Raw genomic sequence first — 26,047 nt, forward strand, 5'->3', positions numbered from 1 at the left:
ACCTGTTGGATGAGTCTGGCGACGGCGGCTACCTTTACGCTAGATTTTTCTCGTACTTTAAGTGTGTGTGCATGTGTGTGGGCCCGGTCGAAGTAGTTAAATCTCGGATTATAGAAGTTTTCTCGGTGCATAAAACTAGAATCTATACATATAATAAAGCTGAAGAGGGTCGAAAGCCTGTACATGGAAGATATTCGAAAAAAAGTTGGCTGGGGATACTTAGAATCAATAATAGAACACGTTCCAACAGTTTTTAGAATTTTTGTCTGTTTGTCTGTTTATCTGTTTGTCTGTTTATTTGAACGCGCATCACGTGAAAACGGCTGAACGGATTTTGATGCAAACTGTACTAATCTGTCGAGAACATCCCCGGCCAGGCTATAACAATTCAACCCCATAAATGGGGGAGGGGGGTAGCCACAACACTCGATTGACTTAAGTTTGCCCCTGAATCTTATGGCGCTACTTAGGAAGGAGGGGCAAACTTTTTTCAAATATGTGCTACCACTATAGAGTACCCTGGTAAACTAACAGATGGCGCTGAATTTAATACGTGTTGACATGAATAAGCCACCGAGGAAGGATTTTGCCAAATTAACTCTAAGTTTAGAAGAGAGGGTACGGATATCAACAAATTTAATTGAATAATTATGTTGATTTAATAAAACAACAAAATTAAACGACAGCAAATTAATTGCCCCTCATTGCACAGTGTCATCTTTTGGGGACTGAGTAAACATTAAGTAATCAAGAAAACTAAAAATGAGTTTACATAGTTACGTAGTGGTAAAATAAACACACATATCAACACGCGTATAATTGCATAATTATTTAAAATTATTAATTTTCTCCGTCATGAATTATACCTAATCGTAATTATATCGCATCCATATCAAATCCATATTCATACGTATACAGCACTTAACATGGTATAATATTATTAGACCATGGCACTTAATAATGGCCACGAAGGTGGGTACTTTGAAAAAAAAAAACATTGACCTCGGTCATTTGCAGTGCCGGATTAACCCTTTTAAGCAAAATAAGCACTTGCTTAGGGCACCACGTCTAGGGGGCACCAAAACCGTAGGCAAAAAAACGCGCAGGCTGCATCAGCATTGAGTCGTGGAGTAGGTAGGTAGGTAGGTCTCGCTGAGATCCTTAAATATCGAGCCCTATGCGAAGCTAGGCTGATAAAAAACTGTCCCATCCCTTCTCTGTATGAAATCCTGGATTCGCGCCTGGTTGGTAGAATGTATTAAATGAAACACAATGGCGTTCATGCAAGACTGTTTTATTATAGATAGTGTGGGTGGGTAGATATAGTAATTTTTATACCTACCTACATAAGTACATACATCACATTCCTCCTCTCAGAAAAATATACGAAACAAAGCATGTAACAGTTTAACAAACCAAATAGAGACTTATGGTTATGCGCCGTAAGGTACATTTATAAATAATTGATTTCTGACTACGACAAGTGCTTGTTACTTGTTACTATCCAGTTACATACAAACATCAGTCGGCACCTTATGTGTTAAGTAATACAAGATTTACCAAACTATGATTAGTACATAACTCTTATCTACATATAACTATACACAGTAACACGTATTTCTCTTGACAGGTGTGAGGTAGAATAAACTACTTAATTAAACGTTAAAAAACTAGGTACTTACTAAAATAAACACAACTTTAGTTATAAGTTCTAAGTGAATAGGTTTGGGCATTGTGGTAAATTTCTATTAGGTATTTGCAGCCTTAATTAATTTTGTACGTGTTTACAGATTTATGAAATATAATATACATATATCTAATGTCTCTGTGTCTTACGAGTATTACTAATTAGACGTATTTATACATATTCTCATTAATTTATTTTGCTTCACTATTAATAATAAGTTTACATACGGACAGAGACAAAAGGCAGTTTTTTTTTGTATATACAACGTGTTTTTATTGAATTCCGTTAACTTCGGGGTATGGTTAAGTACGTTTAAGAGAACTAAATGGCATAGTTAATTTTCAAAAAAAATATTTTATTTTTTGCTTTTGTGAAAAAAAAGAATTAAGTTAAAAAAGTAATTAAATGTAGCATATAGCGTTGTTGTAACACGGGCATTAGATTTAACTCAACCAAACAATTGAAATCTGTGACATATTAATGTCATTTTGAACATCGATCGACCGAGATTGTACTTAAGTTTAGTAGCAAATGCATGAACTCATTCTAAACACTAATCAATATGTAAACCGGCCCTAAGGCAAGTGTACACGCTTGTAGAGGCCTTATAGGAAAAAAATAAATTATTGATTATCTCCGAAATGGAGTTAATTAGAATATCGGTGTCTTTGACAACGTTACTTGATTTAAGCTCAGGAATGCACCCCTGAAATTAACGGAAATCAAAAAAAACACGGTGTATATTTTTTTATGAATGCTGTTATCGTGCGTTTAATTACCTTACCTACTCGTGCTTACCTAAATTTTATAATTGATTTTAGCACGCGGGCGCAGCGCCCTCGCCTGCTCCGTGCTCGCTACCGGCTCGCGGGCCGGCGTGCCCGGCGGGGGCAGTAGAGCCCTATTCGACTCATCCTTTTCCAATGATGCTTCTGCATCTTTAAATTCTGGGGACTCTGGCCAGGCCCCAATTTCACCACGGTGACAGGTGCGACAATTGTAAAATCACTGTTGCTGACGTCACAGGCATCTATGGGCTACGGTTACTACTTACCATCGGGCGGGCCGTATTCCTGTTTGCCACCATAATTGTATTATTTAAAAAATCTTTATTATATCGGAAAAAAACAGATATTTCTTTTGCGAAGTTTCTGACAATTGTCAAGATTTAGAAGAATTGTAGGTAATTCTTGACAGGTAATGAGTTATATGTCGGAATTTCGTGACAATTGTAGTGTTTCTTGTGACAATTGTCATAAACTTAGCAAGAGAAATATCTGTTTTTTCCGATATAATAAAGTTTTTTTTAATAAAACAATGATGGTGGCAAACAGGAATACGGCCCGCCCGATGGTAAGCGGTAACCGTAGCCCATGGATGCCTGTGACGTCAGCAACAGTGATATTTTACAATTGTCGCACCTGTCACCGTGGTGAAATTGGAGCCTGGAGAGAATTTCATTTTGCTGGCTCTGTGAAGGCAGGGGAATATCGGGTTCAGAAGATAAATTATCACTGGGTAATGAGTAACGTACTACTTTTCTTTTCATAAGTTGGTCTATGTGTCTGCTCCCGTCTTGTCCGCCAACCTTCACATTATATGTTACAGCGCCAGTGCGCTCTGTTACTGAGCCCTCTGTCCACTTTGGACCATTTTTAGAATAATTTCTAACCAATACCTGGTCCCGTTGGCGTAGCTCGCGCGTGGTCCCGCCGGCGTGGCGCAGCTGTGCACTCTGCGCCGCCTGCACGCGGGCGGCGGGCGCGGCCCTGCCGGCGCGCAGCAAGTCAAGGCGCGTGCGCAGCCGCCGCCCATGCATCGCCACGGCGGGCTCGCGCGCCGTGCTGCTATGCGGGCTACTGCGATACTGCAGTAAAATTTTTAAAAGGGCGGTCTCTACGTTCTCACCTTCGGTTATGGCCTTTTTGAGTACCTTTTTAACAGTTTTGACTGCGTTTTCTGCGGCTCCATTACTTGACGGGTGGTATGGAGCTGTGACAACGTGGAAGACGCCATTTTTTTGTAAGAACATCTCGAAGTCGTGCGACGTAAATGGTGGGCCGCCGTCAGTGACGAGTTGTATGAGTGGTGGGAAAGTTTCTTCCACAAAGTGTAGATATGCCGCGTCGTCTTCGTCATTTTTCCTCGACCCTGCAGGGAGCGGTAGACGGGAAAGACCGTCCGCATTACCGTTTTTGTCCGTCGATACGAATTCTATAGTGAAGTCGTATGCTGCCAGTCGCACTGCGTACCTCTGTAAGCGGCTCGCGGCCGTCTGAGGTATGCCATGCTTCGGACCAAAAATGTATGTGAGCGCTTTGTGATCGCTTCGAAGGGTAAACTTACGGCCAATAGGTATTGGTGGTGCTTATTGACTCCGTATTGGCCAACGCCTCCTTGTCTATCTGGCTGTAGCGTCGCTCGGTCTCGCTAAGCGTGCGCGACGCGCAGCACACGAGGCGCTCGGTCCCGTCAGGATACCGCTGAGCCAGCACAGCGCCCAGTCCATAGGCACTGCTGTCCACCAGAGCACCAACGGCAGCGACGGCTCGTAATGTGCCAGCGCTGGACTGTTTAGCAACTCACCTTTGACTTGTTTGAAAGCCTGATCACACAAATGTGTCCACTGCCACCGGTTTCCCTTGGCAAGTAGAGCATACAGTGGGTGTAAAATAGTACTGATATTTGGTATAAATCGTGAATAATAGTTGACAAGACGCAATGCGGCTCTGAGCTGTGAGATATTTTGTGGCACAGGTAAATTTTCAATGGCGGCTATTTTATCTTTGTCCGTATGAAGGCCATTTTTATTTATCCTATAACCGAGGTAACAAACCTCGACTTTAAAGAACTCACATTTTTCGAATTTAATACGCAACCCTGCTTCCCTCAGTCGAGTTAAAACCGCTTTCAAATTTTTCATATGATGGTCTTTGTTTCTACCAGTAACACAAATGTCATCGATGAAGGCCACTACGCCCTCTAACCCGCTAAGCGTCTCTTCAATTAGTTTTTGAAATATTTCAGGCAAACACTTTATTCCGAATGGAGCCCGTCGGTACAAGAAAGTACCTACATGTGTTGTTATAGCGGTTAGAGGCTGTGAGTCATCATCGAGAACGAGTTGTAAATATGCGTTCTTTAAATCTAATTTAGTGAACTTTTCCCCTCCACTTAAAGCAGCAAATAGTTGTTCAATGCGGGGCAAGGGGTAGTGAAACTCTTTTAAACACTTATTTACAGTGACCTTGTAATCACCGCATATGCGAATCGAACCGTCGCGCTTGATTACGGGAACAATGGGCGTCCCGTATTCTGAGGTGTCGACTTTATAAATCACATTTTCTGATTGCAACCTCTCAAGCTCACGTTCGACTGGCATACGCAGCGCTAATGGCAACGGCCGGGCTTTACAGAATATCGGAGAACTATCTTTCAAATGCAAGTGTATTTTTGTTTTAAAAGTACCTAATCTGTCATCAAAGACCTCTGGGAACTATTTTTTTAGTCGGAACACCAGTGGATCATTGCTGTCAGATATACTGTTTATTTTAATCGAAGCCAGATTTAATTTTCGCAACCAAGATCGGCCTAACAAGGGCGCGCCTCCGTTCTCAATAACAAACAACGGTAAATCAGCTGACTCGCTCCCGCTCGTAACATGCACACTGATGTACCCCAGTGGGATTATGGGTACTCTCGTATATGAATGGAACCTATCGTCATTCGTTTGCAAATTTAAATATGAAAAATGTTTATCGTAGAATTGTTTTGATATCGCCGATATTCTACTGCCCGTGTCAATTTCAAATAAAATATTACAATTGTCAACCTTAAGCTCACAATGATAAGGTCCATCTTTTATCTTACTTTTTACTGATAGAATCTTGTACATACCATCGCTCATATCGTCGTCCAAACTATCACCATCAATGTAGTTCTGATACTTGGACCTGCCGGCACTTTCACTTTTCTTGCACACTTTAGACAAATGTCCTTTGTCCTTGCACAGGTTGCAAGTATATGTCTTGTAGCGACACTTGTTAGGCGCGTGTCCGTCCCGGCCACAGCGCCAGCAAGCGGGCCGCCGCTTGGCCGCCGCGGGCGCCTGGCCCACGCGGTGCAGGCCGGCCGCGCCCTGCCCGTGTCCTGCCGCCGGCGCCCCGCCGCCGCCGCCGCCGCCGGTCGCCGCTGTCTCGGCGTGCCGCTCGGCCGCTTCCAATGCGAGCGCCAACTCCACCGCCTTTTTGTAATCCAATGTGGGTTCCGCGAACAAGCGCGACCTCATCTCTTTACTTCTGAGGGCCGAAACGAATTGGTCGCATATATTTTCCTCCAGCTTAGTACCAAAGTTGCAATATGTCGCAAGATGTTTTAAATTTTGAAGGAAAACTCCAATCGCTTCGCCTTCCGCTTGCCGCCGCTGTAGAAAAATATGCCTCTCGGCTATTTCTGACCTTTTAGGATCCAAATGGTTTTTTACAAGCTCCACTAGGCTTTTGAAGTCAGGTCACTGTGGGCAAGTCCGTCTACAAGGCAAGTCCGTCAACACGTTATAACTTTTGAATTTGAAGGCGTATGCGACTTTGGAGTCCAGTCGAGTAACCAGTTTTTCACGCTAGTTCCGTCACTGTAAAACAGATGGCGCTGTGACAACCAACTTCAGAGCAATCCGCCTCAACAAGTCATTTCGTGTTTTGAACTCGAAGTCATAGTGCGACAACCGTTCGAATTTTTTTTTTTTAATAGTTTTTGAAAAGATTGTGCATCAGAAAGTAACTACGTAGGTAGCATAAGAACCAGTTGTCTTTATTCTATTTTTAAAATATCAGAAATTAGCTTAGTTTTGTAATTATACGTTCCACAATTTATCATATGAAAATTTGACTAAGTTGGAAAGTCCGTCTATTATGTTCAAGGCAAGTCCGTCATATGCCGGACTTTCGATAAATCAGAGATTACCAACTGTTTGTGCGACTTTAATATTATAACCATTTGATAAGGTATCAAAAAATCCTCCTGACTTTGCACATGATGTTACTTTATTAAATTTTGATCTCAGTAAATTAAAAGAAACGATTAAAATTCATTTTAAAATTACTATTGATCTTTTATTTCAGAAATCAAAAAAATAATTATGTTTAAATATTTTCCAAAAAAGGTTTACCACCCCATCTTGGTAGTATATGCCGGACTTGCCTTTGTTTTAGAAAAATGGTGTTTATTTCGAATCTGAACCGTATATTGACAAGTTTAAAATACACTTTTCATTGTCTTGATCCGTTCTTTTAGGAATTTGACTACGAACATATACACACCCATAGATTGGCTGATATCATAACTAGACGGACTTCCCTTAAACTCCACGGGAAGTCCGTCTACTCGCCGAATTTTTAAAAATGTCATTGTTTTTGCTTAATTTGTGCTTGAAATGATCTGTCACTAAGGCTAAACTATTAATTATTAAATTCTTCATCGTATGCGATTACAAGCAGTAACATAGGTGAATAATTAACGGAACTAGATCACTCCAAAGTCAAAAAAAAATAAAGTATGCCGGACTTCGCCACAGTGACCTTCCTTCGTTTCTGGATGATCAGGTGCACACAGATCACACATCAATTCGTAGGTCGCAGAGCCGACGTGCGTTACTAACGTGGCCACGCGGAACTCGTCTTTTATTTCATTCAATAAAATATACTGTTCCACAAGCCGTACGTACGCGTCCCAATTCCCTCGACCATGTAGATCGAATTCGTGTACCTTTCCGTAAGGCATGATCACTTATTTCGACTAAAATTCACCGATTCGTCGCCAGTTAGAATGTATTAAATGAAACACAATGGCGTTCATGCAAGACTGTTTTATCCTTATATATATTACGCGAAGCCGATTTTTGTACATCCCATCAGATCTACAGTTATGATCCGATTTTGATAAATGATATGTCATTAGATTCGTCTCATGCTGGAGAGTTGCATAAAACTTTTACTTTTTTAATTTTTGGACGAAAAAGTGCTAAAAAATGAATTTTAAACAACTACTGTGCACTATCCGACCAAACCAAATCAACGTGACCTGTGAATCGTGTTTTGACTCAAGGTGTCAAAATAAAAAAACCATGAATAGAACCCAAACCTGTAGAAAGTTTTTAAGCATGATTAAATATTACGTTTTGAGTCGGCAACATATAATTCGCAACACTTTAACATGTACGAAAATACAAAAATAATTCTGCTTTTTGTTTACCTATAATGATTGACAATCATAATATTATTGTGTCAACGTGACAACTTCTAATTTCTTTTTTATTCGTGACTATCATATCAGTAGTATTTTGTTAGGTTATATTCTATTAAGTATCTTATAAAAATATTGATATGAAAACTTTTTCGTGCATATTAAATTTTGCGGAAAAAAAGGCGATGAAGTGCGATTTGGATTTGTACAAGGAAGGTTCCGTGCCACTACAACGTCATATGCATATTGACAAAATTGCATAAAAATAAAAATAAATTAACCACAATGTCTTTTTAGGGTTCCGTAACCAAAATGGCAAAAACGGAGCGGAACTGTAGTTTCGTTATGTCCGTCCGTCCGTCCGTACCTATGTCACAGTCGATTTACTCGGAAACTATAAGCACTACAATAATAAAACTTGGTAGAGAGGTGTAATCTATAGTACCCTATACTGAGCATGGTCTGACATGCTCTTGGCCGGTTTTTATTAGACTAGAAGATGCCGAACTTCTTGCGGGCAAAATAGTCATAACCATAATAGTAAAAACCGGACAAGTGCGAGTCGGACTCGCCCACCGAGGGTTCCGTACTTTTTAGTTCCGTACGTTATAGCGGCAACAGAAATACATCATCTGTGAAAATTTCAACTGTCTAGCTATCACGGTTCGTGAGTACAACCTGGCTCCAATTTCACCACGGTGACAGGTGCGACAATTGTAAAATATCACTGTTGCTGACGTCACAGGCATCCATGGGCTACGGTTACCGCTTACCATCGGGCGGGCCGTATTCCTGTTTGCCACCATCATTGTTTTATTAAAAAAAACTTTATTATATCGGAAAAAAACAGATATTTCTCTTGCTAAGTTTATGACAATTGTCACAAGAAACACTACAATTGTCACGAAATTCCGACATATAACTCATTACCTGTCAAGAATTACCTACAATTCTTCTAAATCTTGACAATTGTCAGAAACTTCGCAAAAGAAATATCTGTTTTTTTCCGATATAATAAAGTTTTTTTTAAATAATACAATGATGGTGGCAAACAGGAATACGGCCCGCCCGATGGTAAGTGGTAACCGTAGCCCATAGATGCCTGTGACGTCAGCAACAGTGATTTTACAATTGTCGCACCTGTCACCGTGGTGAAATTGGGGCCTGGTGACAAACGGACGGACGGACAGCGGAGTCTTAGTAATAGGGTCCCGTTTTACCCTTTGGGTACGGAACCCTAAAAAGTATTTGTGGGTTCCCATGCTACCCTATTATTGGAATCTGTCCAGCCGTTTTGGCATCACAGACACGCATACACATAAATACCTACAGGTGACCTACAGTGACGTTTAAATCACCCATTTCAGATACTTTTAAGGGTTTTGGATTTGGACTTCTTCTTTTATTTTAAGACTTTGTTGCTTCTTTGCATAACTTTATGATTCTATGTCAACGGGAAATAGGTACCTTCCGTGTAGATTTTTTAAGTAAGTATTAAAATGTAAGTAGGCTTTTTTCGTGACCTAACAACAATTTGACAGTGTCGAATTCCAAGATTTTTTGATCAACTGGAATGACCTGGAACTTTAATATTTTAATACCTTACCCGCATTGTAACATCAAGTTGATCTCCCAATCCGTTCCTGAGAAAAAGCTTTATGCTCATCTCTGACGATAAATCGATCTTATATTAAGCTTCCGTTATTACCTCCTGAGATAAGGAACCCCAAAATTAGGTTCAAATAGCAAAGAACTGGATACATGGATTGCTTCTCTCTCATTCTGTTGTCCAACACCATTTGAATGACAGGGAACCCACAAAAGTTTGAATTTTGAGTTCGGGTATAGACTTTCGGTTCCAAATTCAAATTATGAATCTTCAGTTATTTTACGCTTCTTCAATTATTTTTAACCGACTTCCAAATCTAAAAGGAGGAGGTTATCAATTCGGTTGTATGTCCTTTTTTTTTATTTTATGTTTGTTACTCCATATCTCCGTCATTACTGGACCGATTTTGAAAATTCTTTTTCTGATTGTACCTATATGCATACATATTAGTCCCGTTTTTGTCAAAACCCAGTTCTGATGATGGAATCCATGAGGAATTGAGGGAACTCCTCAAATCTTAAAGGAATACATATAGTGATTTTTGTATTTTTATCAACAAATCAAGCATATACATTAAAAAAGTGACATTTGATGAAGTAGAACTGCTGATGATGATCAGAACGGAACTCTTCAACGACGCATAGTTCACGTTTGGCGATTTGTCCTCTTCGTTATGTTTGTTAAGCAAGTTAAGTTTTTAAGCCACATTTTTATCGAGCTCGAGTTCTGATGATGGGATCCATGAAGAATCGAGGGAACTCCTCAAATCTTAAAGGCATGCGCATAGAGATTTTTGTATTTTCATCAGAAAATCAAGCATTTATATTAAAAATCGTCGCATTTGATGAAATGGAACTGCTGATGATGATCAGAACAGAACTCTTCAACGACGCATAGTACACGTTTGGCGATTTCGACTTGGACTGGGACTGGGGCTGGGACCCGGACTCGGACTTGCACCCGGACCTGGACTCGGACCCGAAGCTGGCCTTGGATCAGACCTGGACCTGGAACAGGACCTAGACCTTACCTGGTCCTGGACTCGGAACTGGACCCGAACCCGGACTCGGACTCAGATCCGGGAAAACCACTATGATACCTAAACTAAATAAACCACTATAATTACCTACCATAAAATGTAGGTATAAAGTATAATGATGCCAAACTCACTAGCCCCTCCCGCTCAAACCCCCGTACACCGCACCGTATGCGCCGTTAAGTGGGTTAGGTTAGGTTTGAACTGCGATCCTCACAGAACCGAACAAAAGTGGGTTAGGTTAGAACTGCGAGCCTTACAGAAACGAAATGCTACTAGAAAAGTGGGTGGTTTTACCTCCTTTTCTACATAGTGCACCATCTATTTACATAGGAGTCCTCTAATAGTCAGCAATGGATAGTTAAAGTTCGGTATTCTTACTGACCGCTGAATACGCTACATACCAATAGCTATTATCGATAAAGTGGCTTCATTTTCAACCGACTTCAAAAAAGGAGGAGGTTCTCAATTCGGCTGTCTTTTTTTTAATATTTGCTCGCGCAGAACCCCTTTGTTAACCGACTTCAATTTCATAGAAGGAGGAGGTTCTGTATTCGCTTGTGGCTATTTTTTTTATGAATCGATTTAAAAAAAAATCAAATCGGTTCAGTAATTTTTAAGAAAATTAACAAACAAGTGGTTTTTACCGAGTCTTGCGTTTCAATCTGTATTGAAGTCGGTTTTTATTTTTTCAAAAGTTTTCTAAGTACTCATTTCACTATTGGAATTCCTGTATTCTAGCGGCGTTTCGACGCCGCAACGCAACGGGTCTCTAGTTATAGATAGTGTGGGTGGGTAGATATAGTAATTTTTATACCTACCTACATAAGTACATACATCACAGTTGGGACTAAAAGTAAAAATGTGTACAACTGTCTATCAAATTGCGTTTTTTATACTTATCGAAAAATTTCCGCGCTCGCTTCGCTCGCGTTTTCAATAACTTTCTAAGATATGATAAAGGTGACATTCGGGTGGCGACCACAGCAGCATTATTCTGTTGCAACGTTACTGCTGCAGCACTGTCAATTTTCGTGATAAAATGATGTGACTGATTTCAATACTAAAAATAAAAATGTACAACTGTCTATCAAATTGCGTTTTTTATATCGAAAAATTTATAGTAAAAGTAAAAATGTAAGTACAACTGTCTATCAAATTGCGTTTTTTATATCAAAAAATTTTCGCGCTCGCTTCACTCGCGTTTTCATTTACTTTCTAAGATATGACAAAGGTGACATTCGGGTGGCGACTGCAGCAGCATTACTCTGTTGCTACGTTACTGCTGCAGCACTGTCAATTTACGTGATAAAATTATGTGACTGATTTCCATACTAAAAGTAAACATGTACCTACAACTGTCTATCAAATTGCGTTTTTATATCGAAAAATTTTCGCGCTCGCTTCGCTCGCGTTTTCAATCACTTTCTAAGATATGATAAAGGTAACATTCAGGTGGCGACTGCAGCAGCATATTATTACTCTGTTGCAACGTTCTGCTGCAGCATTGTCAATTTTCGTGATAAAATGATGTAACTGATTTCCTTACTAAATGTAAAAATGTACAACTGTCTTTGAAATTGCGTTTTTTATATCGATAAATTTTCACGCTCGCTTCTAGGGATTGCAGAACCGGTACTATTTAAAAGAACCAGGATTTTCGGTACCAGGCAAAAATGGAACCGGGATTTCCCGGTATTTTCGGTACTTTCGGGACTGCCTTCAAAAATCAGTTTTTACCTAATTTTTCGGTAAAAAAAACATAATACGATCATGAATCTTTCTCTAAACATTAGTACAGTATAAAAAGTACCATAGTGAAGGTACACACTTTTATTTTTTACGATAATGTGTCCTCAAGCCACACAATCATTGCCTACATTAACTGAGATATGGACTGCCTCTGCTTACTATACTACTAAATAATATAATTTGGTTTAATCCTAAATTACATTTGATATTTTTACAATCTTTGTTGAAAAACATCGGCAAAAACTGACTTGTAGCTCAGGTAATATCATCATTTATTTTAAATGTGTAAGCCGTATCGTGAAATTTATTTAACAATTTTCGCCACTGTTCTGTGGCATTGATATTCTACCTACTAATAATAGAACTATCAATACGAAGAATCAAGAAGTTTTTGCAGCCAGAATTAAGAATTTACCAAGGAGAGGGCATGTCACTGTAATATTTTAATACATTCTAAAATGTCATTATCAATGAGAGTTTCTTATACCGCGCATTCGAACTAAAATGAAAATTTTATTAATTACACAATTATCTCTAGGTTTTGCTCGTATTTAGTATACAAATAACTAATTATTCGTATAAAATGATTTATCGTAGAATCACTTATGCTCGTATAGTTTCAAAATACGCAATTTTATATTGTGGGCATTGTCAAACCCATTGACTATTTTGGTTTTGATTTTAATATGTGGTCAGCCGTAAAAGTATTAGCGTCAGCCTTAGATTGATACTATATAATTCTTTAATAAACATGATTTTTCATGCTAAGTAACAGAAAACAGTCAAATATTGTACCGGAAATATTAGTCCCGAAAATCCCGAAAGTACCGGGAATTTAATTTTGAAATCCCGGTTCTTTGCTTGGCTCTAAATCCCGGGAATTCCCGGTACTTTCGGTTCCGGTATTTCCCGGGAGCAAACCCTACTCGCTTCGCTTGCGTTGTCAATTACTTTCTAAGATGTGACAAAGGTGACATTCGGGTGGCGACTGCAGCAGCATTACTCTGTTGCTACGTTACTGCTGCAACACTGTCAATTTTCGTGATAAAATTATGTGACTGATTTCCATACTAAAAGTAAAAATGTACAACTGTCTATCAAATTGCGTTTTTATATCGAAAAATTTTCGCGCTCGCTTCGCTCGCGTGTTCAATAACATTCTAAGATATGGCGACTGCAGCAGCATTAGGTACTCTGTTGCAACGTTACTGCTGCGGCACTGTCAATTTTCGTGATAAAATGATGTGACTGATTTACATTCTCAGCTGTAATGCGGCAATGAACGTCACTCAATTTACTTACCAAAAAAAATCAATGTAATCTTGATGACCCTAGGGAGAGGGGGCACCATGGTCTAGAAATGCTTAGGGCATCAAAATATCTTAATCCGGCACTGGTCGTTTGCGGAGTCAAACGATTTGGGACTCGCATTTTATACGCATTTCCATGTCTTCCCCAAAAAAATAGAATCATTCGCGAAAGTCTCGCAACGCATTGAGGTTACAAACGGCACGCGGTCTTCCTCAGGAGTCTGAAGAAGACCACGGTGAGTGGCGCCCTAGCCAGGCAGGCCGCTTCGCTTTCGCTCGGGCGCGTATACCTTACTTTGACCTTCCTGTATCGTCCGATATACACCTACTACTCTGTCGTTAAAATCACGTGTAAAATTTTAATAAGGGCGAAAACCACTATTGATTTTGGAGTGTAGTTTTATTTAGTGGTACCTAACTGTAAAATATTTTATCTGGACTGGACTACAGTACTCTAGCATATTCATCTGTCAACTTTACTTCAAGTTTCGCCTCCAGGGGAGAGGGAGAGAAATTAGGATTAGAAATTAGCCGCTTACTGACACAGACCGAATTCCACGCGGGCGGAGCCGCGGGCACAGCTAGTTTATAGTAAAATAGTGTGAGAAGTGGACTCATTTTAACATAAAAACTTTAAGTAAATGACTTATGTTACAAATCTTTTGTAGTTTTATTCACCGAGAAAACTTCTATAATCCGACATTTTTACAAATGAAAACAGACTGACGTGATTGGTCGATTTGAAAGCTTGCTCTTTGCGCGACTGCAGTGCAAATTTTGGTGTTGCCATGCTATGACACAGGCATTGGAAATGGAATTCAAAATTGAGAGAATGAATCATGCTTGCACATTTGGAGTACCTAATTATAGAAAAAGGCGCGAAATTCAAATTTTCTATCGGACGATATCTTTTTTTAATTTGTCGCCTTTTTCTACTGACAAGATTTGCTTGACCAACTATACCTACTTTTTTATGGAAATGCAATAATGCTAACATGAAGCTGATCTGATGAGGATGTTGCAGTCGAAAGTTCTTTAGAATAAAGGTCTCGAGAGGTACTTGATAGCAATAAAAGTGTAGGTATGTCACAAAAATTCTTTGACGGTACCTATCTCGTTATATACAGATATCGAGACAAATGCGACGAAGTTTCCACGTCCCTAAAGGAAAGAGCGCAGTTGCTAGCCGAATTTGTGGTGGAGCAGATGAGTGGAACAAGCCAGGAGAAGGATTGTACCATGCCCTCTGTGGCCCTGCACCTGTCGGACTTAATGGTAGGTTGCAAAGACAATATTTGTAGTGTAGTACATGCGTGGAACAAGGAAGAAACCAGAAGGACTGTTACATGCCCTCCGTGGCCCTACACCTGTCGGACTTAATGGTAGGTGGCAAAGACGATATTTGTAGTGTAGTACATGCGTGGAACAAAAGAACAAGCCAGAAGGACTGTTCCATGCCCTCCGTGGCCCTACACCTGTCGGACATAATGGTAGGTTGCAAAGACGATATTTGTAGTGGAGTACATGCGTGGAATAAGGAACAAGCCAGAAGGACTGTTCCATGCCCTCCGTAGCCCTACACCTGTCGGACTTAATGGTAGGTGGCAAAGACGATATTTGTAGTGTAGTACATGCGTGGAACAAAAGAACAAGCCAGAAGGACTGTTCCATGCCCTCCGTGGCCCTACACCTGTCGGACTTAATGGTAGGTTGCAAAGACGATATTTGTAGTGGAGTACATGCGTGGAACAAGGAACAAGCCAGAAGGACTGTACCATGCCCTCCGTGGGCCTGCACCTGTCAAACTTAATGGTAGGTGCCAAAGACGATATTTGCAGTGGAACATGTGCGTGGAATAAGGAACAAGCCAGAAGGACTGTCATAGGGCCTGTTTATACATTGATTAGTGTCATGTGCGAGTTCATACATTTTTTTACTTGCCTTTAGTAGCAAATGCGTATTGCACCGTGGCCTTGAACCTGTTGGATGTATATCTGAATCCCTAAAGTATTTCCTCCTATCTTTGCAGTCCCTAATATTGTTTGTCATAATGATCAATTGTCCTAACACTCGTATACCCTAATTTTGGTTTCCCTACTATCGAATGGCCGATTTTTTTTGTCCTAATATGTTTTTCCCTAATGGCACTTTCCATATTGAGTATTTATCCTAATGTTATGTAGCATAATTATTTTTTTGCCTAATTATTGTTAGGCCTAAAAATTATATATCCTAACCATCATGTTACCTAAAGTTACTTAGCCTATTATCGTTGCTTGACCTAACACTCGTATGCCCTAATTTTGATTTCCCTATTTCGTTTCGTTTTTACAATGGTCGCAGTTCTAACCTAACCTAACCCACTTTTGTGGCAACAGTTCGTTTTTGCGAGGATCATAGTTCTAACCTAACCCACTTTTGTGGCAACAGTTCGTTTTTGCAAAGGTCGCAGTTCTAACCTAACCTAACCCACTTTTGTGGCAGCAGTTCATTTTTGCGAGGATCACATATGAACGACCAACTACTAGGCACCGGAACAAAGGAAAACTCCAAACGGTTAGATAAGGAATGTTTATTTCAACGACTTGATTACATTCACTTGTTTAATACTCTAGACGCTTAAACTCAACATCCATTCACTTTATTACTCTAGACACTTAAACTCAACATTCGTTTACACATCAATTAATTAACTTAGCTAGCTAGCAAGCCTAGGCAACCTAGGTTACCCACAGCCGTGAGCACGTCACTCCGAATAAGCTACCTATTTCCACGAACGCTCCAAACAGAATGCACGAGTTTGATCAACTCCCGACCAAGAACCGTTGCCAATATGGCGGGAAAATAGAGCCTCGCGATTGGTGGACGACATCGCGTGATATCGATGACGTCAACCAATCGTTGAACGATATTATTCGCCCGCCACGACATCAACCAATCACGTTATAGCGATGTTGCCAGAAATAAACCACCAGGTGGTAACCCAAGCAACCTAACAATCTGCTATCTTGACTATTTAAAACAAACTTATTCAACAAATTAGTCTAAATTATGCTTAACATTTTAATTATTCATTTATAACTTTTACATTACAATGCAAATGCAGACATTGATCTATCAAGTAATATTTAACATACAACATGTAAAATAATAATAGTTATTTTGTCAGTAAATTTTAACACTAGTCTAGTGATTATAGTTAACCCAAATTATATTTAATCATAAACTGCAAAATTACGAAGCTATCATGTACCAAAATAAACTATAAGCTACATACATAATCCAAGTAATCAATCAATCAATCAGTCAAATTTATTTCAGGCAAAAAAAAAAATACCCATACAAAATATTAAAATTAAAATTATTAAGATTAAAATATTATCATATAAAAATTAAAATTAACAATAAACTTAAAAACATGTCAACAAAAATTACAATAAACAAAAATTACATTAAAATTAGATTAAAATCTACATATATATTTACATTATATTATACACTATGCCTCTGGATCCCATATGTAGGTCATTCCAGTGCCTCCAGAGTGTACCAGCAGGATCTCCAGGAATGAGCTAAAGCAGACTGTTGGAACTGTCACGTACTCGGCGCATGAGGGAGGCAGTGCGTTTACGGATTATCGGAATAAGTATAAGATTTTAATTTAAATAACAAATTCTATGAACAATCGATTGAATATCGAATCTAGTGAACCCAAACGATCGATTGATTGGGCCATGGGAACATCAAAATGAAGTCACAATCGATCGATTATGTCGTGAAATACATTATTTACATCAAACGAGTATTCTGAACGATCGATTATTCAGAATACCTATATCCCCTGAACGATCGATTAATCAGGGTTCCCTAACCTCCTGAACGATCGATTCTTTCAGGATGCCTATCGACGCCCGTCCGAGCCGATCGATTAATGCTCGTAATGGCAGTCGAAGGACTTTATTCGACACTTATTGCACCAAGCCGCGAACCGATCGATTCTCGCGTACTTGATCTGTAACAACGAAAAAAACATTCTGTAGCAAATCAATCTGGATAAAATATCCTAACAAATATGATATCCATAATAATATCCATGTTCTAACTCGAATCGTTTCCATCATCACTCTCAAGATCATCATTAGGCTCTTTTTCATTAACTTCTAGAGCGGTCACGTGTATCCACGGCTTCATGCGGTCAGCAGCTACGGTCGTTGACCGCCTATTTTCTGTATCGACTAATCCAGGTATTGGAGCTACAAGTCAACATAGCGGTCATTGCCTAAGACCTTACTCACACGGTATGGCCCTATAAAAGAAGGCATTAATTTCTTGCTCTGTCCGTTATTATTGAAACAAGTTTTTGTTATTTTAACGATATCTCCCTCTTTATATATACGTGAAGGTGTCCTTCCCAAATCATACCTCTCTTTTTGTTTAGCCTGCTCCTGATCTATCCTAGCCTTAACACTGTCACGTATTTCACACAAATCATCATTTTCACGGCTATCTAAAACGACATCATTGAGCATGGGGTTAATTTCGCTATTCATAAGAGTTCCGAGCATCACTTCCGACGGCTTCCTACCTATAGTTTTCTGAATGGTGTTATTCAGACCCCACTGAATGCGTCCCAAATGCGTATCCCAACTTTTCTCGCCATGTTTAACGCTTCGTGCCTTGAGAGAGTCTAAAACTGTGCGGTTATACCGCTCAACTTGGCCATTAGACCTGGGGCTAGCGACCGCATTTAAAACATGTTTTATTCCTTTATCTAAGCAAAACCGTTTGAACGCGTGCGAGGTAAAACAACTACCTCTGTCACTAACGAGCCGGTCAGGGTTTCTAGTTCTAGTTTTAGAGCAATGATTTATTATGACTTTAAAAGTGGATTAACACAACAACAATGTGGAGACCGATTGACTATTGCTTTTAGTAGTGAAGCACCTTCGAAGACGACAATATACAGGTGGTATTCGGAATTTCAACGTGGCCGTGTGTCTCTTGCGGATGACGTACGTGAGGGTCGACCGAAAACTGCCGTTACCGATCAAAACATCGATGTTGTTCGCCAACTGATAAAAGAAGATAGGCATGTTACATATCGGGAAATTCAGGAGACTTTAGGCATTGGAATGAGTCAGGTACAAGTTATTTTACAGCAAGAGTTGGGCGTGCGGAAGTTGTTTTCCCGGTGGATTCCTCACTTGTTATCTGACGACCAGAAAACGGTCCGTGTCAATTGGTGCCACAAAACCCTAAAAAGATTTAATGGAGGAAGCTCAACTGCCGTTTTTAGTATTGTGTCAGGTGACGAGTCATGGATTTACGCATATGAGCCTGAATCCAAAAACCAATCTCGAGTATGGGTTTACGAAGACGAGCCGAAGCCAACAAAAGTTGTTCGTTCTCGCAGCACGATCAAAAAAATGGTAGCCACGTTTGTCTCCAAATCGGGTCACGTGGCGACTATTGCTCTTGAAGATCGAAGAACTGTCAATGCCGATTGGTATATAGGCGTTTGTTTACCGATTGTTTTTGCTGAACTGCGAAAAAATAACCCTAACCGCCGTATTATACTACACCATGATAATGCCAGCCCTCATACTGCTCAGAAAACAAACGACTATCTGAAGGGCGAAAAAGTCGAATTACTGGACCATCCTCCGTACAGCCCCGACCTAAGTCCCAACGATTTTTTTACTTTCCCGAAAATAAAGAATCGGTTGCGTGGTCAGCGTTTTCAGACCGCGGAAGAAGCAGTCCACGCTTATAAAATGGCCATTTCGTCAACCCCCAGTTCAGAGTTCAATAACTGTTTTGAAAACTGGTTTCAGAGAATGAAAAAGTGCATTAAACACAAAGGAGAATACTTTGAAAAACAATAAAAGTACTTTTATTTCATTTAAACGCGTATTTTTTCCAATTCCCGAAACTTTCAGGGCAACCTACGTACCACCGGAAACTGATCCTCGAGACATTCTGACGGCTCAACCGGATTTCGAGATAACGCGTCAACGTGACTCATTTTTACTCCAGCCCTATACTCGACAGTACAATCAAATTCCTGAAGGGTTAGCCACCAGCGTGCTATCCTTGGTATCAGATCACGCTTTGAAAATGTGAAGCGCAATGCACTGCAGTTGGTTATAATATTAAGTTCCTTCCCAAGTAAATAGACTCTAAACTTACGAAGGGAACACACTACCGCTAGTGTTTCCAACTCGTAAGAGTGGAAGTTTTTCTCCTCGGGAGAAGTTTGCCGACTAAAATGCCACTGGGTGAAAGTTCTCATTACCTTGCGTTCGTTACAGAAAGATCGTAAATAGCAAGAACCAGCCTATTAACCAAAATCGACTTTAGACTAAAATGCTCGTTCCTGTTCGTCACTCCACTGCCAGACTGCATCCTTTTTCAATAGCTTGCTAAGAGGAGACGAAATTTGAGCAAAATTCTCTATAAATTTGCGAAAGTAACTGTCTAGGCCTAGGAACAGTCTCACATTATGAACATTCTGGGGACGAGGGAAATTGACTACGGTCAAAATCTTCTTTTCACCAGGCCGGATACCACTAGCGCTAATTTCGTAGCCAAGATAATCAACCTTGTCACACAAAAACTCGTATTTCGACAGATTCAATGTCAGATTCGCCTGTTCAAACATTTGCAGCACCTCTTCAAGGCGTTCTAGACACTGAGCAAAGTCCTTTCCAAAAATAAGTACATCATCAATGTACGCGGTCGCCTTACTAAATCGCGCCGGACCAAGTATCGTGTTTATCATCCGTTGAAAAACTGCCGGAGCATTCGCTAGGCCGAACGGCACACGATTGAATTCGTATTGGCCGTCCGGCGTAACTAATGACGTCAGATGTTTGCTCTGCTCAGAGATCGGCACCTGGTAATAGCCAGACGCGAGATCAAGAATTATGAAACAAGATTGACCAGCGAGACGCGCTATTTCATCCTCAATAATGGGCATTGGGTACCGCTCTTTAATGGTTACTGAATTAAGCATACGGTAGTCAACGCACATCCTTGAGGAACCATCCTTTTTACGCACAAGTAGAATAGGACTCGCGTAATCTGAAGTCGATTCTCGAATCACACAGGCGTCTAACATATCTCCAACCATCGACCGCACCTCCCGTTCGTGGTGTGACCACCTGTATGGACGATAAACTACTGGACGCTGACTATTAAGTTCTATACTCATTTCAGTGATGCCTGTACAGCCTGGGTCTCTCAAGGAAGTAGCAAAACAATGCTGATATTTCGCCAACAGCTCCATCAGGTTCCGTCTTACGTCAGCTGGTACACCTCTGCCCACGTTCACCTGACTTTCATCTAGCGCCTGCCGAATACGAGTCTCACCCTGCGGAACATCCACTACCCGCTTCACAACGTTGACAATTTCTGCACGACAGAAGATAAGCTTAGCCGGGATGCGACAAGATTCTGAACATGGCACGACAAGTACATTAATGTATCCATTTATCGCTCGATGAAACCCGCCGCTAATGAAATACTGCTCGTTCGGCTTTCCTGCTACACAATTTTTCAAAAGAACCTCGTCGTTGAAAGCCGGCTTAGCTTGTACCATGACAGAAGCAGCTCCATAAATTTCAATTGTCCTAGCTGGGTAAAACATCAACAATGCATCGCTATTATCAACAAGCTCTGAAGTAGGCAGCTCCTTCCCTACATCAAAGAATTGCAATTTATTACTTTATTTTTGCAATTAATTTATTTATTTTATTTATTTATTTATTTAATGATCACTCACAACCTTGAAAGGTACTTTAGCTTCTACCCCATCGACGTTCATATCGAGACTTAGATTCCCTAGCGATTGGACTAAACCATTACCAAATCCCTTCAAGATCTGAGGAATATTATGTAACAGACCTAATCTACTAGCAGTTGTTTCCCTTATGAGCGTAGCGTCGCTTTCGAAATCTATGAACGCCCTCAACTCAGCACTGTCGACTTTGATATCTGTATAATATTTAGAGCCTGGAGAGTCCACCATGTCTATGCTGTCCTTAATTCGCATAGTTTTCTGCACTGTACCGCTAGTATTTGCTTGCACTTTCTCATCTGACTTAGAGAAACATTTCTCCACAGTGTGGCCGATTTTATTACATCGCGATTTAAGCAGCGGCTTAGGGCAGTGCAGGAAACTATGACCCCTTTCTTTGCAGTTGTAACACCCTGTACCGTTGGTTGATCTATTGCTATCTATCAGATTTAGGATTTGCTGTGTTTTGACTAACTGATGTAACATCCTATATATACCCTATCTTTCGCAAATAAATAACTTATGACTTAGTCATATTCCTAACATTCGATCGATCAGATTGGTTGGTTTGATTATAATCCCTATTACTGATCAAATACTGTAAGAGCTGGTCGGGATGGGTACAACGTAGTGCCAAAGCCCCGGACTTAAAAGTGTCTTGTCCGTAATACCATGTATTATGCACTCAGCTGCGCGGGCATCTACTATCTCGCATCGATTCACCAGACTCAACTTCTCATAATAGTACACCTCTATGGACTCATTGTACCTACTCTTCCTCCTAATCATATCCTCCATCCTATCCTATCTTGCCACTCGGCCCATGGAAACAAAATACTATTCAGACTCTCATACCATGTTTTGGCCAAACCTTGAAGTTTCTGCATAGCAAAATGCGTAGTTGTTCTTTCATCCCACCCGTACACCGAGGCGCACTCGTTCACCTTCTTCAACCATGAGTCCACCATCCTCTCCATCCATCCTCTGATTTTTTGATGAAGGATCAAAACTTGGCAATATATTGTTATGATCGATTTTCTGTAATGGTTGGGGTGCGCCTTGGTTCACGGGCAACGATGCTAGACCGTCTCGCAGATTTTTAAATATATCGAGTAAATCATTCTTTGAAAAGGAAGGGCTACGTGACCTGTTAATCCGTTCTTCGGTGTCAGGCTGTCGTGATCCGCGCTCAGCTCGACGCTCCTCATCCTGGCCCCTCGCTGACACGGGGATGCTTCGATGACGGCTGGCCGCTTGAGGTGAGCTGGCGCGCCGCGATGATTCTCGTAGGTCTTCGGCAGCACGTACGCGATTGCGCTCACGCCGTACTTCTTCCTCCAGCATCCGTAGTCGCTCGCGTCCCAGATCCACGTCCCGATCCGGCCGGTGTCGACTGTTGCTTCGGCTTCGCAGGCAACTACGGCTCCGGGTCGCGTTCGAGTGTGCATCTCTTCGTCTCGGAGCCACGAGCCTTCGTCGGTCTGGCGGCTCTGACATAGTCTGAAATCTCACGTCAGAGGATTTTAGAATCTTATAGACATAAAGAAGCAAACTACTAAGTTTAAGGTAAAATATCCCATTAATTAAGGAAACGAATGATCAAAGCAATAACGGTTCATATAAATAAATCACAACACTACTTACTTGAAATATCATTACGTTACACAAGTTCTTTGCTCCAACAATGCTATTAAATATAGAAAGGCGTTAACGTTCACTGGATTACAATTTAATCTGTTCCATTGTTGTCCGGGATTCGAACCCGATTGATGTATTAACTACTGTAACTTCAGCTATATAAATAAGGTATAGTATCACTAGGCTTAATTTCAATCGATAAAATAAGTAATCGAACGAAAATACTACCCACTTTCTATCGTAAAATGATATGAACACTAAATAGCATTAACAAAGAAATTGTTTGTTAAATTTAAACTGTTAACAGTATATTATAGCAATAACCACTGTTGAGATTTTAAAATAACATCACTAGGTAATACTTAAACTTTATCGTTAACTTTTAAATAAATAACGTTCACTTGAAATCACTTCGCACAAAAATAGCTTACTATTGGGGCGTGTACTTACGTTTTAACTGTTCTTGTCACTTCTGAAATATGAACGACCAACTACTAGGCACCGGAACAAAGGAAAACTCCAAACGGTTAGATTAGCAATGTTTATTTCAACTACTTGATTACATTCACTTGTTTAATACTCTAGACGCTTAAACTCAACATCCATTTAATTTATTACTCTAGACACTTAAACTCAACATTCGTTTACACATCAATTAATTAACTTAGCTAGCTAGCAAGCCTAGGCAACCTAGGTTACCCACAGCCGTGAGCACGTCACTCCTAATAAGCTACCTATTTCCACGAACGCTCCAAACAGAATGCACGAGTTTGATCAACTCCCGACCAAGAACCGTTGCCAATATGGCGGGAAAATAGAGCCTCGCGATTGGTGGACGACATCGCGTGATATCGATGACGTCAACCAATCGTTGAACGATATTATTCGCCCGCCAAGACATCAACCAATCACGTTATAGCGATGTTGCCAGAAATAAACCATAAATGTTACTAGTGTAAACCATAAATAATTAACTAAATAAGACTATTGAAAATAAATAATTGGTAAAATTGATAAATATAAACGTTAAAAATAACGTAACCTAACACACAGTTCTAACCTAACCTAACCCACTTTTGTGACAGCAGTTCGTTTTTGCGAGGATCATAATTCTAACCTAACCTAACCCACATTTGTGGCAACAGTTCTTTTTTGCAAGGATCGCAGTTCTAACCTAACCTAACCCACTTTTGTGGCAGCAGTTCGTTTTTGCGAGGGTCACAGTTCTAACCTAACCTAACCCACTTTTGCGGCAACAGTTCGTTTATGTACGTTTATTCATTATGGAAAGTAATTGTTATGATAATTGATCAATAGGAAAAGATCAACTGCTATAACAATTGAGCATTAGGGCAATAGCCATTAGGTCAAAACAGAGCATGTTATTTTATGCCAAACATTGTTAGGGATTTCGAAGAATATGGTAAAAAACATTAAGGATCTTGATAGTTATGGTACAAATGCTTAGAACAAATGAGTCTTAGGCTAAACATTACATTATGGAAAATAATCATTATGACAATTGATCGTTAGGGCATGTGCCCATTAGGACAAACCAGTTAGGGCAAGTGACTTTAGGACAAACGTTGTTAGGGATTCAGAAGGACACCCGTAGGTATTGTAGTGTTGTGATCTAGCTGTTCTCAGAGCTCCAAACCCGCATCTGAATAAAAACTATTTATTTGTTTTTTTCAGGGTATTTCAAATATATTATATTATAAAATAATAATAAAATTATCCGGTTAAATCGACTTTTAAGTATTTTATTTAACCTTTTTGCATGCGCGCTCGGTCACCATTCAAATATTTCAAATCGTTCTTACCGTTCCTATCGCACCTCTTGCCGTCCTTCTCTCTCGCGTACGTTCCGTTCACTCATAAATAAAATCTATTGACTTTGTTCTAAGGCCGTTTTATGTTTCAGAATGACCTGGATTCTTGTGTGATAGGCCTGGGATGGGTCCGCTGCGGTGGCGCGTTGGAGAGAGCAGTTTTATACAAGGTAGGTGCATCCACACTGCCCTGCTAAGCTAAAAAGCAGTATTTTAAAATTAAAATTCAATGGAAATAATTATGTCCCTACTTCAAAATCTTAAAATGAAAGTACCATTTTCAAGTTCATTTGTTTCTGAGTTACCGAATTACCCGAAAATGGCCTACGGTTTGACGGGTGCAATTTGGTTTGATGGTCAAAAGGTGAGAGGACAAGTAATTTTCAATTTAAGTGCCATAAAACCAGGATATACAGAGTGACACAGGCAACCGTAACCATGACACCGAGTGACAAAAGTTGTAAACCCAAGTGCTATTTCAGGTGTTGGCTGACCGTATCGGCTTGCCGTGTGCGCTACACAGGCGAAGCAGCGCGCATGCGTGGTGCGAAGTCGCCGTTCCTGAGCTGGATCCGGTAATATGAACAGAAAAGAAAATCGTAGTATTACTTTAATTAAAAAAAAACACACACACACACACACATTATGGCTGCGATGCCGGGTAACCGTAGAACCGTACCTTTTAGCCAAACAAAAAACTCCTAAGCGAAGGTGTGTAGACGTTCAGTCGGAATGCTCAGCACAAAAGGGTTAAGCCTTCATAAGGCAGAGAGAATATATTTCCCATCTGATTTTGAACTTTATTTCAAAGTAATAGGGTTTAATTTTGCATAATTTCTGAAACCCTTATGCCTCATAAAGGGTTAAAATACCACGAATCCAGACTTGACTTCGTACCGTCCACGTGGAATGATGATTTACGTCTAAATTCATATCAATAAATAAATAAATGTATTATATAAATATAATATTAATTGTCCGAATAACGCAAGAATTATTCATATAACAAATGAACATGTGAGTCTGCATTGTCTGCATGCACATATTATACGGGAATACCGCAAGGAGGTATATCAGGTCCTCTGGAGTTCCTTCAATACATTAACTACCCGATGCTGCGAACTGCAACTACAGTTAAATGTACA

The 26,047-nt window shown here is 40.1% G+C and overlaps 1 protein-coding gene across 1 annotated transcript in view; it reads left to right on the forward strand.

Annotated features, from left to right (window-relative positions):
- Positions 1-26,047, forward strand: part of LOC134789692 (armadillo repeat-containing protein 3-like) — a 41,948-nt gene that overhangs the window by 14,481 nt on the left and 1,420 nt on the right. Inside the window, exons 13-15 of the mRNA XM_063760298.1 lie at positions 14,762-14,909; positions 24,995-25,072; positions 25,385-25,477. Coding sequence (XP_063616368.1) covers positions 14,762-14,909; positions 24,995-25,072; positions 25,385-25,477 — 319 coding nt within the window. The remainder of the gene's footprint in view (positions 1-14,761; positions 14,910-24,994; positions 25,073-25,384; positions 25,478-26,047) is intronic.

The sequence above is a fragment of the Cydia splendana genome, chromosome 4, assembly GCF_910591565.1.
Source record: "Cydia splendana chromosome 4, ilCydSple1.2, whole genome shotgun sequence".
NCBI classification, from domain to species: domain Eukaryota; kingdom Metazoa; phylum Arthropoda; class Insecta; order Lepidoptera; family Tortricidae; genus Cydia; species Cydia splendana.